Source organism: Amblyraja radiata, chromosome 39 (genome assembly GCF_010909765.2).
Source record: "Amblyraja radiata isolate CabotCenter1 chromosome 39, sAmbRad1.1.pri, whole genome shotgun sequence".
Lineage (NCBI taxonomy): Eukaryota > Metazoa > Chordata > Chondrichthyes > Rajiformes > Rajidae > Amblyraja > Amblyraja radiata.
In genome coordinates, this window is record NC_045994.1 from 18284775 (window position 1) to 18312324 (window position 27550).

Here is a 27550-nt window from a genome sequence, read left to right on the forward strand (position 1 = left end):
AGTGTGGTGGGTGTATGGAACAAGCTGCCAGAGGAGGTAGTTGAGGCAAGGACTATCCCAACGTTTAAGATGTACAGGTACATAGATAGGACAGGTTTGGAGGGATATCGACCAAACATGGGCAGCTGGGACTAATGTAGATGGGACATGTTGGGCAGAGGCTTTGGAGGCCGAGTCCTGATATGTTTAAGGCAGAGATAGATAGATTCTTGATTAGTACAAGTGTCAGAGGTTATGGGGAGAAGGGAGGAGAATGGGGTTAGGAGGGAGATTTAGATCAGCCTGACTGAATGGCATAGTGGACTAACTTGATGGGCCGAATGGCCTAATTCTACTTTTATCACTTATGACCTTATGAATGCACTTGATCCCAGCTGCCTACTTGTTGAATACATCCAGGGACTACATCAATGTCCCTCTGTTTCAATAGAACACAGCAGGGCAGGAAGAGACATTGTGGGCCGAATGGCCCGTAATTGTGTTGTACGCTCTATAGAACAGTTTTACATAGTATAGAACAGCACAGATGTCTGAAGAAGGGTCTCGACCCGAAACATCACCCATTCCTTCTTTCCAGACATGCTGCCTGTCCCACTGAGTTACTCGAGCAATTTGTGTCTACTTTCGATTTAAACCAGCATCTGCAGTTCTTTCCTACACAGCACAGATGTCTATACGTTGTGAACCGTTCAGATGTATATACGTTATGTAGAACAGCATCGTCAGATGGTGATTGATGACATCATCCATTGATAATATTTCCTCCATATTATTTTGTCTGTTTGCCCGCCCTCTCCGCGTTAAGGGCCTGTCCCACTTACGCGACCTTTACAGGCGACTGCTGACACCCGTGATAGGTCGCCAACTTTTTCAACATGACGTGTGCCGGCAGTCGCCTGTAAAGGTCGCGAAGTGGGACAGGCCCATTACATATCACTTGTAAAACAGGTCTTGAACACGCACCAGCTGTCATTTAATTGGACAGCTGGGATTTTACTAATTCTCACTCAACTTGGACGGACGGTGAGGGACAGCAGCGTGTGCGCGGAGAGCGGCCCTTCCCCAGGGGGGAGGGCGCAGGTAGAGAGTGAGAGGGTGGAGATGTGAGGAGAGGGGTGGGGAAAGGCGAGAGAGGGAGGAGTGGGTAGAGAGGGGCGGAGAGACGGGAGGCGGGGATGGCGGCACACCCACAGCGGGCGGCCAATAGCCGGGGCAATGGCAACAGGATGGTGTGACGTGAGGTGGAGGCTGGGCTGAGCCAGAGATGGAATGAGCAACATCACTAAAATAGGAAGCCGGCATCTCGCCTCAGTAGTGAAGCCTCGCCTCATCGCCAAGAGTTCGTGCCTTGGAACAAAACCAAGATGATCGCTTCTCATCTCATCGCGTATTGCTTCACGCAACTGAAACATGACCAACTGCAGAAGGTGTGAATTCCCTCATGCTTGTATGGTTTGGTAAAGATCTAAGAACCTCCTGACGTCAGAACAGGCTCAGTATTTCCTTTAAAATAATTCATTTGAACAGTTTGCGGTGTCAGTGTGTTGTGGGGTTTGTAGCGAATGGGAAAGTTGTTTCGGGGTTTCCATGGCGCGTGTGAGTTGGTGCCTACTCTCTGACAGAGGGCATGGGTGGAAGTGATTGGGGGGGGGGGGTCTGCCTTTTAAAGACTTTTCGGTAAATACAACTTTGACCGATTTGACTAAAGTGTCAGATCTGTGGTTTCATCAGGTTGTGAGAATGCGGAACTCCGCGCGTAATTCATTCCTGTGAGTTGCGAGGAGACGGAATGAACGAGAACGTTTCGTGTCGTTCAGTCGCCAACAGTCCATTTGGCGAGTTGTCTTTGTGAAACAAATACTGCCAATCCCCGGGGCTTCTGAAGAACGATTGCTTCTCGGTTTTCTCTTCTGTGTTGACTGATCTGTTCGGAGTTTATCTTTAGCCGCCGTGTTTTGAGGAGCGGTTGGTCAGGACGTGCAAGTCTTCAGAACCAATGTTCATCCAACGAGACACAAGGTCTATCTCAGATTCAGATTGGACTAACCCTATCTCCACATCTCCAGGAATAATAAAAATGCTGGTGTAACTCAGCGGGCCAGGCAGTATCTCTGGAGAGAAGGAATGGTAACGTTTCAGGCCGAGACCCTTCCCATAATTACTCGATCCGAAACGTCACCCATTCCTTCTCTCCAGAGATACTGCCTGTCCCGCTGAGTTACTCTAGCTTTTTGTGTCTATCTTCGGTTTAAACCAGCATCTGCAATTCCTTCCTCCGTATTACACCCAGGAATAGTCATCCGATTAATGATAACAGGGAAAGGGTGGTTGTTTTTCTTGCGCGGACTCAAGATGTTGCCTAATTGGCATCTCCCGAAGGCGTCGGAGTGAACTTGGACCTTGGACCAAACTGTTCCCTGACAGCCAAGACAAGTGAGAGACATACAGGAATGATTATTTTGTAAACCAGCATCTGCAGCTACTTGTTTCAACACGAGCCCCGTCCCAGCAGTGATCCTCGATAGCAACAGAAAGGGTGGAAATCATGTCATCTTCCCAAATCTCTGTCTGTAACTCCGGGCAGTGGAACCATCTGCATTGTTCTCTTTCACCTTTAAAACTGTTCCAGGTGGCGGCCAGCGAAGCCCAGCGTGAGGGATTGGTACCTCACAACGCCAGAGATCGGGTACGATCATGACCTCGGTGCTGTCTGTGTGGAGTTTGCACGTTCTCCAAATCTGAGGAAGGACATTATTGCCATAGAGGGAGTGCAGAGAAGGTTCACCAGACTGATTCCTGGGATGTCAGGACTGTCTTATGAAGAAAGACTGGATAGACTTGGTTTATACTCTCTAGAATTTAGGAGATTGAGAGGGGATCTTATAGAAACTTACAAAATTCTTAAGGGGTTGGACAGGCTAGATGCAGGAAGATTGCTCCCGATAGAAACATAGAAACATAGAAATTAGGTGCAGGAGTAGGCCATTCGGCCCTTCGAGCCTGCACCGACATTCAATATGATCATGGCTGATCATCCAACTCAGTATCTCGTACCTGCCTTCTCTCCATACGCTCTAATCCCCTTAGCCACAAGGGCCACATCTAACTCCCTCTTAAATATAGCCAATGAACTGGCCTCGACTACCCTCTGTGGCAGAGAGTTCCAGAGATTCACCACTCTCTGTGTGAAAAAAGTTCTTCTCATCTCGGTTTTAAAGGATTTCCCCCTTATCCTTAAGCTGTGACCCCTTGTCCTGGACTTCCCCAACATCGGGAGCAATCTTCCTGCATCTAGCCTGTCGAACCCCTTAAGAATTTTGTAAGTTTCTAAAATTCATGTCAATCAGTCTGGTGAACCTTCTCTGCACTCCCTCCATGGCAATAATGTCCTTCCTCTGATTTGGAGACCAAAACTGTACGCAATACTCCAGGTGTGGTCTCACCAAGACCCTGTACAACTGCAGTAGAACCTCCCTGCTCCTATACTCAAATCCTTTTGCTATGAAAGCTAACATACCATTCGCTTTCTTCACTGCCTGCTGCATCTGCATGCCCACTTTCAATGACTGGTGTACCATGACACCCAGGTCTCGCTGCATCTCCCCTTTTCCTAGTTGGCCACCATTTAGATAATAGTCTGCTTTCCTGTTTTTGCCACCAAAATGGATAACCTCACATTTATCCACATTAAATTGCATCTGCCAAACATTTGCCCACTCACCCAGCCTATCCAAGTCACCTTGCAGTCTCCTAGCATCCTCCTCACAGCTAACACTGCCCCCCAGCTTAGTGTCATCCGCAAACTTGGAGATATTGCCTTCAATTCCCTCATCCAGATCATTAATATATATTGTAAATAGCTGGGGTCCCAGCACTGAGCCTTGCGGTACCCCACTAGTCACTGCCTGCCATTGTGAAAAGGACCCGTTTACTCCTACTCTTTGCTTCCTGTTTGCCAGCCAGTTCTCTATCCACATCAATACTGAACCCCCAATGCCGTGTGCTTTACTCCAGTTGGGGAAGTCCAGGACAAGGGGTCACAGCTTAAGGATAGTGGTGGTGAATCTCTGGAACTCTCTGCCACAGAGGGTAGTCGAGGCCAGTTCATTGGCTATATTTAAGAGGGAGTTAGATGTGGCCCTTGTGGCTAAGGGGATCAGAGGGTATGGAGAGAAGGCAGGTACGGGATACTGAGTTGGATGATCAGCCATGATCATTTTGAATGGCGGTGCAGGCTCGAAGGGCCGAATGGCCTACTCCTGCACCTAATTTCTATGTTTCTATGTTTCTATGTTCTCTTTGTGGCCGCGTGGGTCGCATGCCAAGGACGCGCGGGTTTGTGGGTGAATTGGCCCCTCGTTTGTAGGGAGTGGATGAGAAAGTGAGATACATAGAACTAGTGTGAACGGGTGATCGGTGGTCAGCGTGCTCGGTGGGCCGAAGGGCCTGTTTCCATGCTGTATCTCTAAACTAAAGTGTACCCGCTCGGCCTGGAGTTACCGAGGTGTGTGCGCTCATTGGAGGAACGGAGGCAGCGACTGCTCCACTCCCGGGCTCTGCGAATGCGGGTGAAATAGTCTGGCATATTTCACAAGGCATATTGCTCACTCGCTCACTCGCTCCTCCTCAAAGGCCAGGTCCCCGCTGCACCTCCACCCCTAACCCCCCCAGTCGGTGTCTCTCCTCTCCGGCCACCGGCCAACATGTCCCAGCTACACTAGTCATAGAGTGATACTGTGTAGAAACAGGGCCATCGGCCCAACTTGCCCACACCGGTCAACAGTTGCATTTGAATAGTTCCCCTCTCACCGTAAACATGTGCCATCGGGTTGTGGGCTCCTCTGGGAGGAAGACTATGACAAGCAGAACTGCACCCGATATTCCAGTTGTGCCATCACAAAGCTCCAACATGACGTTACAACGCTGATGGAGGTAAATATGCATATGCCGCCTTCATCACTTTGTCTACCTGTATTTGGCACTTTCAGCAAACTATGTACTTGAGATAATTAAAAGTGATGTGAGGAAAATCTTTGTAGTTGGAATCTGGAAATAAATGGTGGAGGCAGCAGGCAGGTCCCATTGTGGTTTTGAAGAAGGAATAAGATGGTGCAGAAAGTTCCCAATGTATAGAGCTCATGCAGTGATGATGGACTGAATGTCTAACCTCCCCTTTCTTTCAAAAACCCTGGAGCGTATCGTTGCGTCGCAACTTCATTCCCACCTCTTTGCGTATAACCTACTTGAACCCCTCCAATCTGGCTCGCTCCCTCCATAGCACAGAAACTGCTCTCCTCAAAGTTCTCAACGACCTCCTCACCTCTGCTGACACTGGTTCCCTCAACATCCTCATCCTCCTCGACCTGAGCGCAGCCTTCGATACAGTGAACCATAACATCCTGCTCACCAGACTCAAGGACCTCGGCATTGAAGGCTCTGCACTCAGCTGGCTCCGTTCCTACCTTTCCAACAGATCCCACTATCTCTCTCCACAACCACACCTCTGCTACAGCCACAGTCGCTCAAGGCGTTCCCCAAGGTGCCGTATTCGGCCCCCTCCTCTTCATCATCTACATCCTCCCCCTTGGTCAGATACTCCGCCACTTCAACCTGGACTTCCACTGTCACGCCGATGACACCCAGATCTACCTCGGCACCAAATCCCCCCACAACCCCCCCCCCTCTCCCATATCAACTCCTGTTTGTCAGCTATAAAAACCTGGATGCAACATAACTTCCTCAAACTCAACAGCGATAAGACAGAATTCCTCCTCATAGGCTCCAAAGCCATACTCAGCAAAATCAATAACCCCACTCTCACCATCGACGGCACCACTGTCTCCCCATCTCCCAAGGCCCGCAACCTTGGCGTGATCTTTGATTCCACCCTCTCCCTTGAGCCTCACATCCGCCATGTCATTAAAACCTCCTTCTTTCATCTCCGCAACATCGCCAAACTCAGACCCTCTCTCACACCTCCCGCTGCTGAAAGACTCATCCATGCCTTCATCTCCTCCCGACTGGACTATTGCAACTCACTTCTCCTTGGCATCAGCTCCATCTACATCAACCGACTCCAACTAGTCCAGAACGCAGCCACCCGACTCATCGCCCACACCAAATCCTGGCATCACATCACTCCAGTCCTCAAACAACTTCACTGGCTTCCCATCTCCCACCGGATCACCTACAAAATCCTGATCCTCACCTACAAAGCCCTCCACCATCTGGCCCCCACATATCTCACTGACCTCCTCTCCCCCTACCAACCCTCACGGTCCCTCAGATCCACATCAGACGGTCTCCTCTCCATTCACAAGTCCAACCTCCGCAGTTTTGGGGACAGAGCCTTCTCCAGGGCAGCTCCCAGGCTCTGGAACTCCCTCCCCCAACTGATCCACAATTCCGTGTCCCTCACCATCTTCCAGTCCCGCCTCAAGACCCATCTCTTCACTTCTGCCTATCCTTAGCCCCACGTCCCCCTCTCTTTTCATCTGTGCATTAATTGCCTCATATTGTGTTTTGAATTGTATTCTGTCTTTACTTTGTGTACTAGTCATGTCCCCCTATCGCGCTGAGAATAAAGGGGGACCATTGGGGCTTAGATGGAATACTTTGTAACGTTGTCGGCACCCTATATGTTGCGACTCTTTGCATACTTGTGCGAAACCAAATATCTCACTGTGACATGCCACAAGTGACAATAATGTATCATTCATTCATTCATTCATTCATTCATTCAGGGTTACCCATTATCTTGATGAATGACGGGGCAGATGGGACATATCTCCTCCTAAAGGTTCCCCCAGCCCAGGGATCATGTGTCCTGGCGCGTATGCAGAACAAGGTTGCCGACCCCTGCCCTAGCCCAACGTTTCCGACCCCTGCCCTAGCCCAAGGTTGCCGACCCCTGCCCTAGCCCAAGGTTGCCGGCCCCTGCCCTAGCCCAAGGTTTCTGACCCCTGCCCTAGCCCAAGGTTTCTGACCCCTGCCCTAGCCCAAGGTTTCTGACCGCTGCCCTAGCCCAAGGTTGCCGACCCCTGCCCTAGCCCAAGGTTGCCGACCCCTGCCCTAGCCCAAGGTTTCTGACCCCTGCCCTAGCCCAAGGTTGCCGACCCCTGCCCTAGCCCAAGGTTTCTGACCCCTGCCCTAGCCCAAGGTTGCCGACCCCTGCCTTAGCCCAAGGGCAAAACCATTGTTTCCTCACTCTGTCCATGTTATTGCAACTTTGCAATCCTCTAATGATTTTTGTGAATCTCTTCTCTATCCCGGCCTGTTTCACGTCCTTCAACTACGTTTAACTGTAACACTTTAATGTAAAGTTCCAACATTAAAACAAATATAATACTGCCAATCTTGCCAATAATAGTCTGAGGAAGGATCCCAACCTGAAACATCACCTGTCCATTCCCTGACCCGCTGAGTTCCGCCAGCACATCATCTTTTGCCAATTATAAAGCCACTATCTTATTCACTTCATTATCACTTTGCTGATGTTTGAAGATATTCCCAGAAACAACTATTGTCCTATTTTGAAAACCTTAGTTCTAAATATAACAAACCATGCTTCTTGAATCTTGGCGTGAAATGGAATCTCAGCGTTGGTATCACCTAAACCAGCCTACCTTGCCTGAAGCCTTTCTGAAGTCTCCCCTGTCCTTGTCATCAGTAATCCTGCAAATTTACTTCCTGCTCAGAATAAAGTGTTACAATTTCAACATACCAGGTGCACAACAAAAATCCCTTCTCTCCCCAAGTACTTATTTGTTTTTAGACCATTTAAATGTTCATGTTGTGTTTGATGTTGATTTAAGCCATTGTGTCAGGCAAGCAGACACAATTCAATATTGGTGAAGCACTTGCAACAATATGCAAGAACACGACATAACCTAAATGATCAACGTATTTAAAACTTTGTCATGAACTAATTCTTTCATTAGGTTGGTATGTGTACTTTTCAAGGATTGTACTACAAAACCACTTCAACTGATCTGTTTGAAGCTGAACTTTTCAGTTCTTTGCAATGCGGTATTTCTATGAACATTAAAAATGTTGTAGAAAATGTCATTGAAATACCATTACATCAATTTTCTTTGAACATTTTGAGATGAAGGAGAGAAAAAGACAGACAAGTGGAGCCGTGAGTTTGGAGGCGGGATGTAATGTCATAAAATCTCCAGGAAGAAATACAATCAGCATCAGCAATCCTAATTTAAACTGCTGAGTTGTGGTATCAAGTGAAGCAGCACAGTGTGTGCTGGAAATATGTACATTCAAAAGCTAATGTGTTGCTTTTAGCAACAAGCAGGGTAGAAGACATACCATAGAGAGATACCGTATAGAAACACTGTTCGGGTCACTGAGTCCGTAGCTGACCATCAGGCCGACATTAATCCCATTTTATTCTCTGTAGTCCCATCAGTTCCTCCCAGATTCTACCACTCACCTATCTCACTAGGTACAATTTATACTGATTGATTAACCTACCAACCTGCGTGTCTTTAGGACATGGCAACAGATAGGAACGCTTGGTGAAAACCCATGCGTACAAACTGCACACATGTCAGGATTAAACCCGGGTCTCTGGCGCTGTGAGGTATCGATTGTACTAGTTGCTGCACTCTGCTTCCTTAACTATATAAGCTTCAGAATGTAGTGCAGAAGCAATTCTGTTTCTTAAACACTAAATTGGTGCAAATCTCTTCAGAAGAATACTCGTTGCGTCAGTTTTGTCGCAGGCTTGTTGTCATTACACGCAAACGTTCTTTGCTTTTGGTTGCAGAGTCATGCAGTACAGAACAGGCCTTTCGGCCCATCATGCCCACGTGTTCACCATGTTTTTCAGAGACCAACCCAAACTATTCAATAAATTAATGAATATTGACAACGGAATCAATGTATGTGGGGAGAAAGCAGGAACGGGGTACAAATTTTAGTTGAGCAACTATGATCATATTGAATGGCGGTGCTGGCGCGAAGGGCCGAATGGCCTGCACTTATTTTCTATGTTTTATGTGCCTTCAGGTGGCTGAGCCACAGGTATTGAAAAATACCTCTTTCTCTGTCTCCCATTTCTCTGTTTCCTCTCCCTCTCTCTCCCTCTCCGGCTTCTATCCTTCTTCATCGTTTCCCTCCCTCCCCCTCTCTGCTTTCCCCCTTAAAACCTGAAATGTCCCTGTTAACTGGGAGCTCTAAGCATTTCCTTATGTAGCTTAAAGTCACATTTTCTTTGAGAAGAGGTGTGAAATGCTTCAGGAGGTATCACTTCATTAAAGATGCTATATAAACACAGGTTGAAAGAATAGCCATTTGCCTCAGAAAAGATTTGTAAATTGCATGTTTATTCTCCTGCCACTCAGCACCCAAGTCGAGAGGTCACATACATCTCTTTGTCCCTGACCCTAATGATGCTGAGGATTTTTCTACTTTACCTCGTTCGATCACCAGTTCATTTTATTTCCCACACCAGATACTTCACTCATATCAGATTATTACTCAATTGCAAACTAACTGGGAGATGATTAAAACAAAATGTATTGGTGCACAAGGAAACAAGTGTGGCACAGAGGATCTGTTAACAATGGGGTGATTGATTTGGGAAACAATAACAGGTGCTGTCCCAGATTTAGGTTACCTCAGAGAGGTATTTTGTCAGTGGATGTCACTGGTGTAGATTATCTGTGATCCATTCAAAATGCTTTGCTTACTTTCAAACATGCTGGCGGAAGGCAGTCTTCTGGCAGTTGATGTGGTCCTTATACAAAGGAAGCTACTGGGAAGCCTTACCTGTATGGAATGTCGTTTACAACAGAAATTGTGCTCCGTTTATTCCTTTCGCTCCATAGATGCTGCCTCTCCCGCTGAGTTTCTCCAGCATTTTTGTCTACCTTTGAGATCCGTTTGATTGGAATGATGCACCTGCCATGATTCAGTGGAAGTCCAGGTCCAATATGCTGCCACTTATCAAATAAACCATTTTGGTGATTTCTGAACTGGTGAATGCTGTCTTCAGTTTCAGATGTTTTGCATCAGCAGCACATTGCTTCAGAACTACTCGTTTTTAGCAACTTTACAATTTCAATATTATTTTAAAATCAGGCCAGGAGTACTTCCAGAATAGGAGTCAAAATTCTTGCTCAGCCAGCATTTAATTAACTGAAATAAAATATTGTCACTTAAATATCTCCCAATCAGAAACATAAAACATCGTAATTCTTCCATCACTTGGAATCATTGAAAATTCCGACAATCAATTTCCAACCTGCCGCAACAAACCAATCACCTCTAGAGATACAAGAAACTGCAAATGCAAAAATCTTGAGAAAAACACAGTGCTGGAGTAATTCAGTGGATCAGGCAGCATCTGTGGAGGAGGTGACAAATCAGGTCGAAACTCTCGCTCAGACTGACAAACTGTGTTCCATTTGCTCAGCAACTTTCATGGTAGTAAAATGATTATGACATTCACTAGCTTAAACTAAAATAGACTCAATATCTAGAGAAAATTAGTTCAAATCCTATCCTGGGATTTAAATGGAAAACTGAGGTTTGATTGGTGGAAAGAGCTGGGATTTATTTCAATCACCGTGAATCTTTTGAGTCATGTTGAAAGGTCGGAACTGGCAGTTTAATTCCTTGTTTGGAAAAAAACTGGTCCTCTTTATTTGATCCAATCTCTTGTCCCTGACAAGATATTGAGGCATTATTTTTAAAGCGGAAACTACAGATATCTAAAATCTATAATTAAATCAGAATGTTGGAAACAGGCAGCAGGTCTAATGGCATCTTTGAAGGAAATGACAATGTAAATGTGTCAATGCTCTGAGGTAGTACACTTTTGCCTCTGCCACTCGCCTGCTGAGATTCTATCCTTCACATTTCACATCCACCCATGAGTACAGATGTTCAAAGTTTCTTGAGTCACTGTTTTACTGGCATGTGTAATGCCCAATAGAAGGGTCTCGACCCGAAACGTCACCTATTCCTTCTCTCCAGAGATACTGCCTGTCCCGTTGAGTTACTCCACCATTTTGTGTCTATCTTCAGTTTAAATCAGCATCTGCAGTTTCTTCCAACACAAGCTTTTGACCTCTCTGTTCAATAATGTTAATTCACTCCACCTCACACCTGCCCAGGCTCACATTTCCACTTCATCCCCTTTCTGCTTCAATGATATACCTCTTACCTTTTGGGTAACAAAGCTTGCAGATCTTCCCTCTCTAGTCCTTGTCAGAGGCTAGCATCATTCCCCTCAATCCCCATCTCCAAGAACTCCAAGCCCAGGCTGTTGTTGACTGTTACTCTATCACATTAGACATGACCTCTCGCCCCATATTGAGGATTGATGTCAAGTTCAAGTGAGTTTATTGTCATGTGTCCCTGTATAGGACAATTAAATTCTTGCTTTGCTTAAGCACACAGAAAATAGTAGGCATTTACTACAAAACAGATAAATGTGTCCATATACCATGATATAAATATATACACACATGAATAAATAAACTGGTAGTGCAAATAACAGAAAGTGGTTGCTAATAATCAGAGTTTTGTCCGAGCCAGGTTTAATAGCCTGATGGCTGAGGGGAAGTAGCTGTTCCTGAACCTGGTTGTTGCAGTCTTCAGGCTCCTGTACCTTCTACCTGAAGGTAGCAGGGAGATGAGTGTGTGGCCAGGATGGTGTGGGTCTTTGATGATACTGCCAGCCTTTTTGAGGCAGAGACTGCGATAAATCCCCTCGATGGAAGGAAGGTCAGAGCCGATGATGGACTGGGCAGTGTTTACTACTTTTTGTAGTCTTTTCCTCTCCAGGGCGCTCAAATTTCCGAACCAAGCCACGATGCAACCGGTCAGCATGCTCTCGACTGTGCACCTGTAGAAGTTAGAGAGAGTCTTCCTTGACAATCCGACTCTCCGTAATCTTCTCAGGAAGTAGAGGCGCTGATGAGCTTTTTTGATAATTGCGTTAGTGTTCTCGGACCAGGAAAGATCTTCAGAGATGTGCACCCCCAGGAATTTGAAGTTCTTGACCCTTTCAACCATCGACCCGTTGATATAAATGGGGCTGTGGGTCCCCCTCCTACTCCTTCCAAAGTCCACAATCAGTTCCTTGGTTTTGCTGGTGTTGAGGGCCAGGTTATTGCGCTGACACCATATGGACAGTTGCTCGATCTCTCTTCTGTACTCTGACTCATCCCCATCAGTGATACGCCCCACGATAGTGGTGTCATCAGCGAACTTGATGATGGAGTTCGCACTGTAGTTCGCTACGCAGTCATGGGTATAGAGTGAGTACAGCAGGGGGCTGAGCACGCAGCCTTGAGGTGCTCCCGTGCTGATTGTTATCGAGGCTGACACATTTCCACCAATACGAACAGACTGTGATCTGTGGACGAGGAAGTCGAGGATCCAGTTGCAGAGGGATGCGCAGAGACCCAGTTCTGCGAGTTTGGTAACCAGTTTTGAGGGGATGATTGTGTTAAATGCCGAGCTGTAATCAATGAATAACAGCCTGACATATGAGTTTTTGTTGTCCAAGTGGTCCAGTGCGGAGTGGAGGGCCAGCGAGATCGCATCCACCGTTGATCTGTTGTGGCGGTAAGCGAACTGCAGTGGGTCCAGGTTACTTCTTGCTCTCTTACAGAACTAGTGGTTCATCCCCACTGACCATTTCCACATGTCCCTTATCCGTGTCTTCCCTTTCCTTTCCACACTTCTCCAACTTCACCTTGGAACTCAACTTTATCTCTCGAATTTCCTGCACTTCTGCTCTCAGCCCTATTCCCACCCAGAGCGGAAACAGGGGTACCTTTGGTCCTCGCATTCCACACCCCATCAGCCTTAACAATCAATGAATCATCGCCTGTCATTTCTACCGGCTTCAGAATGCAGATACACAGGGCACATCTTCCCCACCTGCACCGTTCAAGATTCTGCAGAAAACGTTCTCTCTAACGCCCTGTTTCCCTCTTCCTTCTTCCACACCGCTCTCCGTTTCAATCACTTTCCCATGTGATTGTATCAGCTGCAATGCCTAGCCATATTCCATTCCATTTCCGCCATTCTGGGACCTAAGAACCATGCAAGATAAAGCAGCAATTACCATATAACCATATAACAATCACAGCACGGAAACAGGCCATCTCGACCCTTCTAGTCCGTGCCGAACACGTATTCTCCCCTAGTCCCATATACCTGCACTCAGACCATAACCCTCCATTCCTTTCCCGTCCATATAACTATCCAATTTATTTTTAAATGATAAAAACGAACCTGCCTCCACCACCTTCCCTGGAAGCTCATTCCACACAGCCACCACTCTCTGAGTAAAGAAGTTCCCCCTCATTTTACCCCTAAACTTCTGTCCCTTAATTCTCAAGTCATGTCCCCTTGTTTGAATCTTCCCTACTCTCAGAGGGAAAAGCTTATCCACGTCAACTCTGTCTATCCCTCTCATCATTTTAAAGACCTCTATCAAGCCCCCCCTTAACCTTCTGCGCTCCAAAGAATAAAGCCCTAACTTGTTCAACCTTTCTCTGTAACTTAGTTGCTGAAACCCAGGCAACATTCTAGTAAATCTCCTCTGTACTCTCTCTATTTTGTTGACATCCTTCCTATAATTAGGCGACCAAAATTGTACCCCATACTCCAGAATTGGCCTCACCAATGCCTTGTACAATTTTAACATTACATCCCAACTTCTATACTCAATGCTCTGATTTATAAAGGCCAGCACACCAAAAGCTTTCTTTACCACCCTATCTACATGAGATTCCACTTTCAGGGAACTGTGCACAGTTATTCCCAGATCCCTCTGTTCACCTGCATTCTTCAATTCCCTACCATTTACCATGTACGTCCTATTTTGATTTGTCCTGCCAAGATGTAGCACCTCACACTTATCAGCATTAAACTCCATCTGCCATCTTTCAGTCCACTCTTCCAACTGGCATAAATCTCTCTGTAGACTTTGAAAATCTACTTCATTATCCACAACCCCACCTATCTTAGTATCATCTGCATACTTACTAATCCAATTTACCACACCATCATCCAGATCATTGATGTACATGACAAACAACAGTGGACCCAACACAGATCCCTGTGGCACCCCACTAGTCACTGGCGTCCAACCTGACAAACAACCATCCACCATTACTCTCTGGCATCTCCCATTCAGCCACTGTTGAATCCATCTTGCTACTCCACCATTAATACCCAACCATTGAACCTTCTTAACCAACCTTCCATGAGGAACCTTGTCAAAGGCCTTACTGAAGTCCATATATACAACATCCACTGCTTTACCCTCATCAATTTCCCGAGTAACCTCTTCAAAAAATTCAAGAAGATTAGTCAAACATGACCTTCCAGGCACAAATCCATGTTGACTGTTCCTAATCAGACCCTGTTTATCCAGATGTTTATATATATTATCTCTAAGTATCCTTTCCATTAATTTTCCCACCACTGACGTCAAACTAACAGGTCTATAATTGCTAGGTTTACTCTTAGACCCCTTTTTAAACAATGGAACAACATGCGCAGTACGCCAATCCTCCGGTACTATTCCCGTTTCTAATGACATTTGAAATATTTCTGTCATAGCCCCTGCTATTTCTACACTAACTTCCCTCAATGTCCTAGGGAATATCCTGTCCGGACCTGGAGACTTATCCACTTTTATATTTCTCAAAAGTGTCAGTACTTCCTCTTCTTTGAATCTCATAGTTTCCATAGCTACTCTATTTGTTTCCCTTACCTCACATAATTCAATATCCTTCTCCTTGGTGAATACCGAAGAAAATAAATTGTTCAATATCTCCCCCATCTCTTTTGGCTCTGCAGATAGCTGTCCACTTTGACTCTAATGGACCAATTTTATCCCTCGTTATCCTTTTGCTATTAATATAGCTGTAGAAACCCTTTGGATTTACTTTCACCTTACTTGCCAAAGCAACCTCATATCTTCTTTTAGCTTTTCTAATTTCTTTCTTAAGGTTCTTTTTACATTCTTTATACTCCTCAAGCACTTCATTTACTCCATGCTGCCTATAATTATTGTAGATCTCCCTCTTTTTCCGAACCAAGTGTCCAATTTCCCTTGAAAACCATGGCTCTTTCCAATTTTTACTATTTCCTTTCAACCGAACAGGGACATAAAGATTCTGTACTCTAAAAATTTCCCCTTTAAATGTACTCCATTTCTCTTCCACATCTTTCCCATAAAACAAAATGTCCCAATTTACTCCTTTTAAATCCTTTCGCATCTCCTCAAAGTTAGCCTTTCTCCAATCAAAAATCACAACCCTAGGTCCGGTTCTGACCCTCTCCATAATTATATTGAAACTAATGGTATTGTGATCACTGGTCCCGAACTGTTCCCCAACGCATACCTCTGCCACCTGACCCATCTCATTTCCTAACAGGAGGTCCAGCACCCCCCTTCTCTAGTAGGTACTTCTATGTATTGCTGCAAAAAAACTATACTGCACACATTTTACAAACTCCAACCCATCCAGCCCATTTACAGAATGTGTTTCCCAGTCTATGTGTGGAAAATTGAAATCTCCCACAATCACTACCTTGTGCTTACTACTAATATCTGCAATCTCCTTACATATTTGCTCTTCCAATTCTCGCTCCCTATTTGGCGGTCTATAATACACCCCTATAAGTGTTGCTACCCCTTTCCCATTTCTCAGTTCCACCCAAATAGCCTCCCTAGACGAGCCCTCTAATCTATCCTGCCAAAGCACTGCTGTGATATCTTCCGTGATAAGCAATGCAACACCTCCACCTCTTGCCCCTCCAATTCTATCACACCTGAAGCAACGAAATCCTGGAATATTTAGTTTCCAATCACAGCCCTCCTGCAACCATGTTTCACTGATCGCCACAACATCATACTCCCAGGTGTCAATCCAGGCTCTGAGTTCATCCACCTTTCTTACAATGCTTCTAGCATTAAAATATACACATTTAAGAAACCCACCCTCTCTTATTCTCTGTTTATTGTCTTTTTCTTCTCTCTCCCCTACATTTTGGGTCAGAGTGCTACCATTCTCTGCCTCCTGCCTCACACACTGACTGCTAGCTTTACCAATTTGAGTCCCTCCCCCCAACCATACTAGTTTAAAGTCTCCCCAGTAGCCTTTGCAAATCTCCCCGCCAGGATATTGGTCCCCCTCGAGTTCAAGTGCAACCCGTCCTTTCTGTACAGGTCGCACCTTCCCCAAAAGAGGTCCCAATGATCCAGAAACTTGAATCCATACCCACTGCACCAGTCCCTCATCCACTCATTTATCCTCCACCTCGCTCCATTCCTACTCTCACTGTCGCGTGGCACAGGCAGTAATCCTGAGATTGTTACCTTTGCAGTCCTTCTCCTTAACTCTCTTCCTAACTCCCTAAATTCTTCTTTCAGGACCTCTTCTCTTTTTTTACCTATGTCGTTGGTACCTATATGTACCACAACCTCAGTCTCCTCTCCCTCCCATTTCAGGATTTCTTGGACACGTTCAGACACATCCCTGACCCTGGCACCAGGGAGGCAAACTACCATCCGGGTCTCCTGTCTGCGTCCACCGAATCGCCTATCCGACCCCCTGACTATAGAGTCCCCTATTACAATTGCCCTCCTCTTCTTTTCCTTACCCTTCTGAGCAACAAGACCGGTCTTTATGCCAGAGGCCCGGCCGCTGTCGCTGCCCCCAGTTAGGCTGTCTCCCCCACCTTTACTCAAACATGAGTACTCAAACAAGGTGTACAGCCACCGGGGTACTCACCAGTCCCTGCCTCTGCCCGTTGCCCTTCCTAACTGTGACCCAGTTTTCTGTCTCCCGTGGTCTTGGAGTGACCACCTCCCTGTAACTCCTATCTATGACCTCCTCACTCTCCCTGAGCAGACAGAGGTCATGAAGTTGCTGTTCCAGGTTCCTAACACGGTCCCTTAGGATCCCCATCTCGACGCACCTGGCGCAGATGTGGACGTCTGGAGGGCACTCAGACTCCATGACCTCCCACATCTGACATCCAGAACAGTAAACTGCCCTGGCCCTCATTCTCCCCCTTATCCCAATACAATAAAGCCTTACCCGTGATACAAGCCAATCAGCTGCTTCCTCTAGTCCGTTTGACCAATCAGAGGCTTCCACCAGACTCCTTCTCTGGAAGTGAGATCTGCGAATGGAACGTTGCAGATTTTGGTCGCTCCTCCCTCTGTCACGGCTCCTGGGGCTCTGTTGAGACAAGCCCCGCGATGGGTTTTTATCTCACCACACGAAGGTCGCTCCTCCGTCTGTCACGGCTCCCGGGCCTCTGTTGAGACAAGCCCCGCGATGGGTTTTTATCTCACCACACGAAGGTCGCTCCTCCCTCTGTCACGGCTCCCGGGGCTCTGTTGAGACAAGCCCCGCGATGGGTTTTTATCTCACCACACGAAGGTCGCTCCTCCCTCTGTCACGGCTCCCGGGCCTCTGTTGAGACAAGCCCCGCGATGGGTTTTTATCTCACCACACGAAGGTCGCTCCTCCCTCTGTCACGGCTCCCGGGCCAAAATTGACGTGCTTCTTCCAGTCTAATAGTCATAGAGTGATACAGTGTTGAAACAGGCCCTTCGGCCCAACTTGCCCACACCGGCCAACATGTCCAGCTACACTGGTCCCACCTGCCAGCTTTTGGTCCATATTCCTCCAAACCTGCCCTATCCATGTACCTGTCTAACTGTTTCTTAAATGTTGGGATAGTCCCTGCCTCAACTACCTCCTCTGGCAGCTTGTTCCATACACCCATCACCCTTTGTGTGAAAAAGTTACCTCTCAGATTCCTATTAAATCTTTCCCCCTTCATCTTAAACCTGAATTTGATCCTTGATTCCCCTATTCTGGGCAAGAGACTTTGCAGCTACCCAATCTATTCCATTATTGTTCACAATATGCAATAAATGTAGTAGCATATGGTAACATGCCCATTGCCAACAGAGTTGTATAATTGTCATGGACTGAAAACTTTGTTACACTTGGTGACAGCAAAGGAGGTATTTTTATTCATGTCCATTTGGCACGATCACTACCAGGGTGATTCCTGCGAAGGACAGCCTGCAGCTGCCAGTCATTTATGCTGAATTAAGCTTCTAATTGATGCATTCTGATTAAATGAACATTACCATTTCATACTTGAGCTCAGTTTGACAATGTACTGCTTTCAAATTCTCGTTATAATCATCCAGCTTCTATTCAAACATAACAACTTGGGCAGATTAACACTGGATTCCTTCTTTCACCACCACCCCCACGGCAATTGGTTCATGTCTCGCCACACGTACCACAGCAGCCCATTCTACACAGCAGTCTGCTCTCCTGACCTGCCCTCTCTCAGGAAACTTCCCACACATACTGCTCTCAATTTAACCGTCTGACTGAATGCTCTCAGGATTTCTATTACGAATTATATTGCCCAGTTACATAAAAACATAGAAAATGGGTGCAGGAGGAGGCCATTCGGCCCTTCAAGCCAGCTCCGCCATTCAATATGATCTTGGCTGATCATCCAAAATCAGTACCCGTTCCGGCCTTTCCCATTATCCATTGATTCCCTTAGCCTTAAGCCCCTGTCCCACGATGCGGGTTTACCCAAGAGCTCAAACTCGTGGTATTCTACGAACTCCTACGACCTTCCACGATTATGTTCACGAGCTCCTACGAGTAAAAAGTAACAATTTTTTCATCACGAGTATTTTTTTACTCGTGGCCATTTTTCACAGTTGAAAAAGCTTCACGAGCAAAAAAATACTTGCGATGAAAAAAATTGTTACTTTTTACTCGTAGGAGCTCGTGAACATACTCGTGGAAGGTCGTAGGAGTTCGTAGATTTCCATGAGTTTGATTTTTTTAAACTCAGGAGAGCTCTTGGGTAAACTCGCATCGTGGGACAGGGCCTTCAAGAGCTAAATCTACTGTAACTCTCTAGAAAACAACGCTGAGAAGACTATTACCTCACAATGTTTATATTTCAATGTGACAGAATCTAAACTATAATGGAAGGGTTTGGTGGTTTTAGCTGAGCTGACCGAATCCTCTTTGCACCTCATCCTTGACTCTCTCTCTCACTGCAACTAATGAGCCATGTGTGCAAGCTGCTGGTTTCTATTGATGAGATTGATTTTCCCATCATTCTTCTCACTGCTCCGTTGTTATTTATCTGACACCCTTTCGAGTCCTGTTCATCCCTAGCCTTTGTCCACCCATCTTCCAATCAAAACCCAGTGAAGTATCCATCCATCACTTGCCAGGCTTTGTTCCACCCCATCTCTTTTCTGCTTTCTCCCACCACAATCAGTCTGAAGAAGGGCCCCAACCCCAAACGTCGCCTATCCATTCCCTCCACAGATGCTGCCTGACCTCATGAGTTCTTCTAGTACTTTGGTTTTTGCTCCAGATTCTTGTGTCTCCAGATATTACTGGAAACATAAGAACATAAGAAATAGGAAAAGGAAGATGTCATTTGGTCCATTGAGCCTGCTCCACCATTCATCAAAAGATGATGGGCCATCTGTGTTTCAAGCGACTTTCCTGCAGCGCCAATGCTGTAAGATAATCACGTCTGAAACAAAGGACAAACCATCATATTTGAAATCTTAAAGTTGATCAATTTCTGTTTTGAATGAACTTGGTGACTTAGAATGAATCTGTTGTAGATTCCAAAAATTCATCAATGTGAAGAAGTTTCTCCTCGTGAATGGTTTATTCTTTATCCTCTAATAATTGTGTATGAATTCTTCTAAATTTAAGAGAATAGATGGTTATCCAACTTAATCTCTCCACACATTACAGAACTATTGTCCGAGGAACCAATGAAGAGATTATCTCTTAGCACCTCCAGGCTTCACCGAAGGCAGCCCTCATTATAAGTTACAGCTGCTTCAGCTGCACTTCCTCCAAGACCAATATTTCCTCTTTAAAGTAAGCAACATTTCTAAAAGAGGTCTAAATGGTAGTTTTGGTGATCAATGGTAGTTCTGGTGATCAATCTGGTAGTTTTGGTGATCAATCTGGTAGTTTTGGTGATCAATCTGGTAGTTCTGATGATCAATCTGGTAGTTTTGGTGATTAATACTAAAATTGCCTCTTCACCACTTCATTAACTTATTGGATTATTGAATGGCTTGTTTCTATGTCTGTTTAACTGGAGCAAAACCTCCTTACAAATTTAACATCCTATTTAACATCCTAACAATAAACAATGAGAGGGTAGACAAAAATGCTGGAGAAACTCAGCAGGTGAGGTAGCATCTATGGAGCGAAGGAAATAGTAAACGTTTCGGGCTGAAACCTTTCTTCAGACAAATGAGATGCTGTTTGCTTTCCTGGTTTACTTTATGACTATGTGGGGGATGAATGCAGTTGTTGAATTGGTGAGCTGGTGTTCATCTGTCACTGTGGGTCTTTCCAACAGTTTCTGATTCATTTATGAAATACATTATTTATTGAAGGCTGATCATGAAGTGTATCATGTACGTGCTCCTCTTCCAGTCGTTGGCCTCGACTAACGCTGCTGATATAATGCTGATGTAAATGTGGGAAGTCAAACTGGTTTTGATGAGGAATGTATGACTCAAACAATAAATGGACATTGCATCAGTATCAGGATTGCTTTGTGGGAAGTCATGTGGATTTGTAAGAATTATACACGTATGCAGTGAAATGCCTTTCTTAGTTACTGAATCACTATGATCTCAATATAAATAGTCAGGAACGTTATGCTTGTTTTGCAATCAAGGTGTCAGCCCAGCAGGATTGACTTCTGATCAGACTCTCTCCTGCGTGCTTCCGAGTAGTGGCTGACTGGGTCTAAAAATATTGGTTGCCAGGAGACAAAGGGGGCCCACTTGATATAGGGGGCCACTTCATCAGGGGCCCACTTGCCATTGGGCAATCTGACACCCTGGCCAGTCCGCCACTGCTTCCGAGCAAGTCACTGGCAGTGATTTCCCAGTGGCTGAAGAGCTGTTGTCCACAGTCTGGACATTGACCATCTGAAGGCAGAGTGAACATGATCTTTATCATGTGACACCTCCAGTAAAAATGGAGGGACAAACAGCATCAGCCTTTGAAAATGCACACATCCCGATTCAGGGACAGTTTGTCCCTATACTAGCTGTAATCAGGCAACTGAACTGTCCACACACCAGCGAGAGTGTGGTCCACTCATCCCATCCACCTCACAGGAGACCTTTGAACTATCTTTAATCAGACTTTATTGGACTTTATCTTGCCCTACATGGTATACATGTTATCATTGTGGACGATGATTGTAATCATGTATAGTCTTTCCATTGAATGGATAGCACGCAACTAAAAAGATTATCATTGTACACGTGACAATCATAAACTCATCTAAATAAACTAATCTCCTCTAATGCGACTACCCACAGAAGTTTATCTGCAAGTCATGTTTGCTCCACCAGCCATGCTAGTAGCCAAGGTACACAAAATTGCTGGGGAAACTCAGCGGGTGCAGCAGCATCTATGGAGCGAAGGAAATAGGCGACGTTTCGGGCCGAAACCCTTCTTCAGACTCATGCTAGTAGCCAATTGAGTTATGAAAGAACCATTCTTGGTAAAGATTGTTGCCAAACAGGTTGATTCACCATCCAATACATTTCTCCACAGACCTCATCTCAATTATAAATGGGAAGCTGTTCAGCCTGTGGCCACTAAATCATCAAAGTTATATACAGCTCAACAATTAGGTTGTGGTATGCAGTTAATGCTTTGCTGCCCAGAGGCTGAGGTCCTGGTTTTTTGTTGCGAGTTACTAAAACATAAGAGAGGCCTTTTCACTCAGGACAAACACATCTCTGTTGCACCAACTCTATTGCTGCCGCCCAATACCAAAGTTTACGGTGAGACCCTGGTGTCCTCACGGTAGGTTTCACACGTCTGATCAGAGGTGTGTATTTGGGGAGCAGGAACAGAGAGAGGTGGTCAGATTGTCCAAGGTGGGGGAGGGCTTTGTAGGCTTCAGTAATATTAGTATATACTAAGTCCAGAATATTGTTTCCTCTGGTTGGGCAGGAAATATGCTGATGGAACTTGAGGAGTACAGTTTTAAGGTTGGAGTGGTTGAAATCACCCGCAACAATAAATGCCCCCTCTGGGTGTGCAGTTAGTTGTTTGCTGATAGCAGCTTGCAGCTCTTCCATTGCTAGCCTGGCATTAGCTTCCGGGGGTACATAGACTGCAGTGATAACAGTCGATGTGAATTCTCTGGGCAAATAGAAGGGCCTGCACTTTATCATCAGGTATTCCAGGTCAGCAGAGCAGTGACTACCGATCCTAACAACGTCCGTACACCATGTGTTGTTCACATAAATGCACAGTCCGCCGCCCTTGGTCTTACCGGAGTCCTCCGCTGTTCTGTCGGCCCTGAAGACAGTGCGCCCCTCCAGCTCGATGGCGTTGTCCGGGATGTAGTCGTTGAGCCATGTTTCGGTGAAGACCATGGCGTTGCAGTCGGCGATCCGTCTGTGTGTGGTGATCCGCAGCCGTAGTTCGTCGATTTTACTCACCAGGGACCGGACATTCGCGAGGAAAATGCTGGGCAGAGCTGGCTGGTGCGGGTTTGATTTCAGCCTAACTCGATAGCCTCCCCGCTTCCCACGTCTTTGTTTGCGGTCCCTGCGCCGCCTCCGGGCACTTCCTGTCGGAGGAGCTGGCCCGCTAGACCACGGTGTCCTGGCGATCTCCGGCGGCAGTTGGAAGTCGCTTCTGTGGCTTGTTGTGCAGAGACGGCCGAGCTCTAGTAGCTCCTGACGGCCGTACAGAGTCTTCGCTCCAGTGCTCCGGGCGAAAACTAAGGTAATTATTAACAGAAAAAAAACTAAATTGCAAAGACTACGGAGACGCAGAGCCTCGCGTTGTGCACGCGACGCCATCTTGGTCTATCTACCATGAGGACAGTGAAGGTTTGGCCTGAGGGGGCTGTCTCTGTTTTACAGGAACAGTTTCAGCAAACAGACTGGAGTCTGTTTGCCACCCAGGCCACCTTTAACTCCCAAGTGGACATCAACTCATACACCTCAACCGTTTTGGACTATATAAAATTCTGCACTGACAACGTCACTACCCACAAAGAGATTAAGACCTTCCCTAACCAGAAGCCGTGGATGAGCAGGGAGGTCAGACTCCTGCTGAAGGCTCGCGACACCGCTTTCAGATCTGGCAACGCTGAGGGATACAGCTCATCCAGGGCCAATCTGAAAAAGGGAATTAGGAATGCTAAACTCAATCACAAACGGCGGATTGAGGAGCATTTCCAAAACAACTCCGACCCCAGGCGCATGTGGCAAGGAATCAAATCCATTGCCGATTACCATAAAGTTAACACCCCCCCCCCCCAGCCAACGCCTCCCTTCCTGACGAGCTAAACTATTTCTATGCTCGCTTTGACCGGGACAACAAAACTCCAGCCATCAAAGTTGCTCCACCCCCGAATGAACAACCCCTCAGTCTCTCCACCTCTGCTGTACAAGATGCACTGAGCAAGGTGAATGAGCACAAAGCTGCCGGCCCCGATGGCATCCCCGGGCGGGTGCTCAGGGCATGTGCTGGACAACTATCCCTGGTCTTCACTGACATTTTTAATCTGTCACTGGCCCAGGGTGTTGTCCCCACTTGCCTCAAGACATCAACCATTGTGCCAGTGCCCAAACAATCAGCTACAGGGAGTCTCAACGACTTCCGCCCAGTGGCACTCACCCCAGTCATTGCAAAGTGCTTTGAGCGGCTGATCTTGGCTCACCTCAAAGCCAGCCTCCCCCCCACACTGGACCCCCATCAGTTTGCCTACCGGACCAACAGGTCTACAGAGGACGCCATATCGGCAGCCCTACACTCTGCCCTGACCCACCTGGACAGCAATAACACCTACATCAGGTTGCTGTTCATTGATTTCAGCTCTGCCTTTAACACTGTCATCCCCGCCAGCTTGATCACCAAACTCAGCGGACTTGGCATCTCCACCTCCCTCTGCAATTGGACACTGGATTTCCTCACCAACAGACCACAGTCTGTTAGGGTCAACAACCTCACCTCCTCCACTATAACACTGAACACCGGCATGCCACAGAGCTGTGTGCTCAGCCCTCTCCTCTACTCCCTCTTCACCCATGACTGCATCCCTAAGAATGGCTCCAACGCCATCATTAAATTTGCCGACAACACCACGGTGGTAGGACTGATCAGTGACAACGACGAGTCAGCCTACAGGGAGGAGGTCCAGCACCTGACAACCTGGCTTGCCAACAATAACCTCGTCCTCAACTCCAAGAAGATGAAGGAAATTATTGTTGACTTCAGGAAGAACAGAGGGGGCAGACATACCCCATCCATATAAACGGGACTGAGGTGGAGCGCGTCTCCAACTACAAATTCCTCGGGGTACACATCTCGGAGGATCTGTCCTGGTCCCTCAACACCTCCAAGCTGATCAAAAAGGCGCAGCAGCACCTTTACTTCCTGAGGAGGCTCAAGAAACCTCACCTGTCCCCCCAGATCCTGACCAACTTTTACCGCTGTACCATCAAAAGCATCCTGACCACCTGCTTCACGGTATGGTACAGCAGTTGCACCGTAGCAGACAGGAAGGCACTACAACGGGTGGTGAAAACCGCTCAGTACATCATCGGTGCCCCGCTCCCTGCCATGAATGCCCTCCACCGAAAACGGTGTCTGAGACGGGCCGGGAAGATCATCAATGACCCCTCCCACCCCAACCATGGACTGTTTGCCCTCCTCCCATCAGGGAGGCGGTACAGGAGCCTCAGGTCACGTACTAGTAGGATGAGGAACAGCTTCTACAACAACACTATCACATTGCTGAACTCAGAGTCCCGCCGATAGATTTCTCCAGTCTCTCCGTCCACATTGTTTGCTTATTCTGTATTTTTATTTCTATATTGCACTATTACTACGGACTGATGCTAAACTGCATTTCGTTGTACCCATACTTGTATCTGTGCAATGACATTAAAGTTGAATTGAATTGGTGAGACACCTCTTGGTAAAAATGTTAATGTTGAGGTAAAAATGTTGAAAAGAAAGCAAACTCAATGGCAGCATTTATTTCATGAGGGCTTGTACACAAAAACAGGGATGTAGTGCTGAGGCTCTTTAAGGCGCTGGTCAGGCCGCATTTGGAATATTGTGAGCAGTTTTGGGCACCGTATCTAAGGAACTATGTGCTGGCTCTGGAAAGGGTCCAGAGGAGGTTTACACGAATGATCCCAGGAATGAGCAGGTTTATATATGATGAGCATTTGAGAGCACTGGGCCTGTACTCGCTGGAGTTTAGAAGAACGAGGGGGACCTCATTGAAACATACAGAAAAGTGAAAGACCTGGATAGAGTGGATGTGGAGAGGATGTTTCCACTAGTGGGAGAGTCTAGGACTGTTGGTCATAGCCTCCAAATTAAAGGACATTCTTTTAGGAGGGAGATAAGGAGACATTTCTTTAGTCAGAGGATGGTGAATCTGTGGAATTCTTTGCCACAGAAGGCTGTGGAGGCAAAGTCAGTGGATATACAGTATTTAAGGCAGAGATAGATAGATTCTTGATTAGTACAGGTGTCAGAGGTTATGGGGAGGGCAGGAGAATGGGGTTGCGAGGGAGAGATAGATCAGCCATGATTGAATGGCGGAGTAGACTTGATGGGCCGAATGGCCTAATTCTGCTCCTATCAATTATGATTTTATGATCTTATGATGTTGAGATTTATTACCATTTGCAATGCAGTAATCACAGCTTCAGACGAATGAGGAAAAGGGTGTTTGAAGATATTTGGACCTTGGATCTGATTGCAAATTCTATGGTCTACCGGGCAGCAGTGATCACTACCTATATGTTCAAAGAGCTGGACTACCTAGAGCAAGCTACTCATGGGGCTGTGTCTGCAAGATTCTCCAAATACACTGGGCATGCCACATTGTAGGGATTAGTTAAACACCATTTCACAAACGAACCCCTTGTTAGCTACCACTTGCTCCATTGTGGAGTCTTCAATTCCTACTTTAGCCTCATCAGCCACCTTAGAACCCGCAAGGCTGGATTTCAAGCAAGCTTTGTTCCCAAATTTCTACCTGAGAAGAAGAGAACTAAAGGACTTCAGCAAATTCGGTCCTAAAGAGGGGAACTGACGAAACATTAACTCTGTTTCTGAAGGTGCAGCCTGAATGGTTGAATATTTCTTGTGCCCATTATCTTAGCTACAGTATTTCTTGTTTGATTTTCACTAAGAACAGATGTGATGATTTTTATAGTTTGCTTTGAATTATATAAAATTTACAATGTCATTTGTCAGCAGGTTTATGCTGCCTTGTGGTCTCCATTCCACATCTTTTAATCTTTACTCTCAGTAGTTTATTGCAGCAGTTCTGGTCGCCTCATTATAGGTAGGTGTATGTTTGGAAAGTGTGAAGAGGAGGTTTACTAGAATGATAGCTGGATTAGGGGGCATTAGCTACAGGGGGAGGTTGAACAGACTTGGATTGTTTTGTCTGGAATGTCAGAGGTTGCTGGGAGACCCGGTGGAAGTATATAAATTCATGAGAGGCATAGATAGTGTGGACACTCAGAACATATTTCCCAGGATGGGAATACCAAACACGAGAAGGCATAGTTTTAAGGTGAGAGGAGCAAAGTTTAAAGGAGATATGTAGTGAGTTTTGTAATACATAGGGTGGTAAGTTCCTGGAACATGCTTGCTGCGAGGCGTAATGGTGGATACAGATGCGATAGTGGGTCTGTTGCTGGGCTTTACGTTCTCTATATATTTATATATATGTTATTCCTTGTTCCCTCAGGTATTTATCCATTGGCCAGAGAACCAGGAAGTCAAACCTGAAAGATAACCCTAATCCTAATGAATGAACACGCAATACTTCCTCAGATACACACTGAGGGGCACAGGCTACACTATGTACACAGCCTGTTGCACTCGGTCTGGTAACTGATACCACTGAACAATAGCCAACATCTTGGACCTTTTCACGAAAGAATACAAGCTCACCTTCACTTACTGTTGCATGCAGTTTTAGTTATAACTTTGAAGAAATTCATTCATCTTTTTTCATCTCTCATCTCATTTATCTGTGCATTTAGATGTCAGCCAAGCTTCTTTGTCACCTAGTTACAAGATGGGAGGAAGTATAAAAATATCATCACATCCCCAAAAAAGTGCAATTTGATCCATTCATTTATATTTAAGACCCTCAACATCAGTGGCAGTGATGTAAGGTCTTCTTTCGTGTCCATCTTCCATGTTTCAAATGATGACGTCGCTGTCATCATCCGTCCTGTAAAGGATGCAAGCTTCCGGCGACAATCAGTGGGAGCCATCACTTGTTGCAATAGACGATGGTGGTAACAGAATTAGTTCAGGATACTTCCAGTTTCCAGCCCCGTGACATGGACACTTCTGCTGTGGGGCTGTTATAAGGTTAACGGCCCTCTCTTGGAAAAGCTTCTCAGTCAGTCTGCGTCTATAAGGAGGAT

At 46.2% G+C, this 27550-nt stretch overlaps 1 protein-coding gene across 1 annotated transcript in view; it reads left to right on the plus strand.

Annotated features, from left to right (window-relative positions):
* The first annotated feature begins 1243 nt into the window (after positions 1–1243).
* Positions 1244–27550, plus strand: part of LOC116967501 (hexokinase-2-like) — a 72642-nt gene continuing 46335 nt past the window's right edge. The window contains exon 1 of the mRNA XM_033014132.1: positions 1244–1427. Within this exon, the coding sequence (XP_032870023.1) occupies positions 1365–1427 (63 nt within the window). The 5' untranslated portion in view covers positions 1244–1364. The remainder of the gene's footprint in view (positions 1428–27550) is intronic.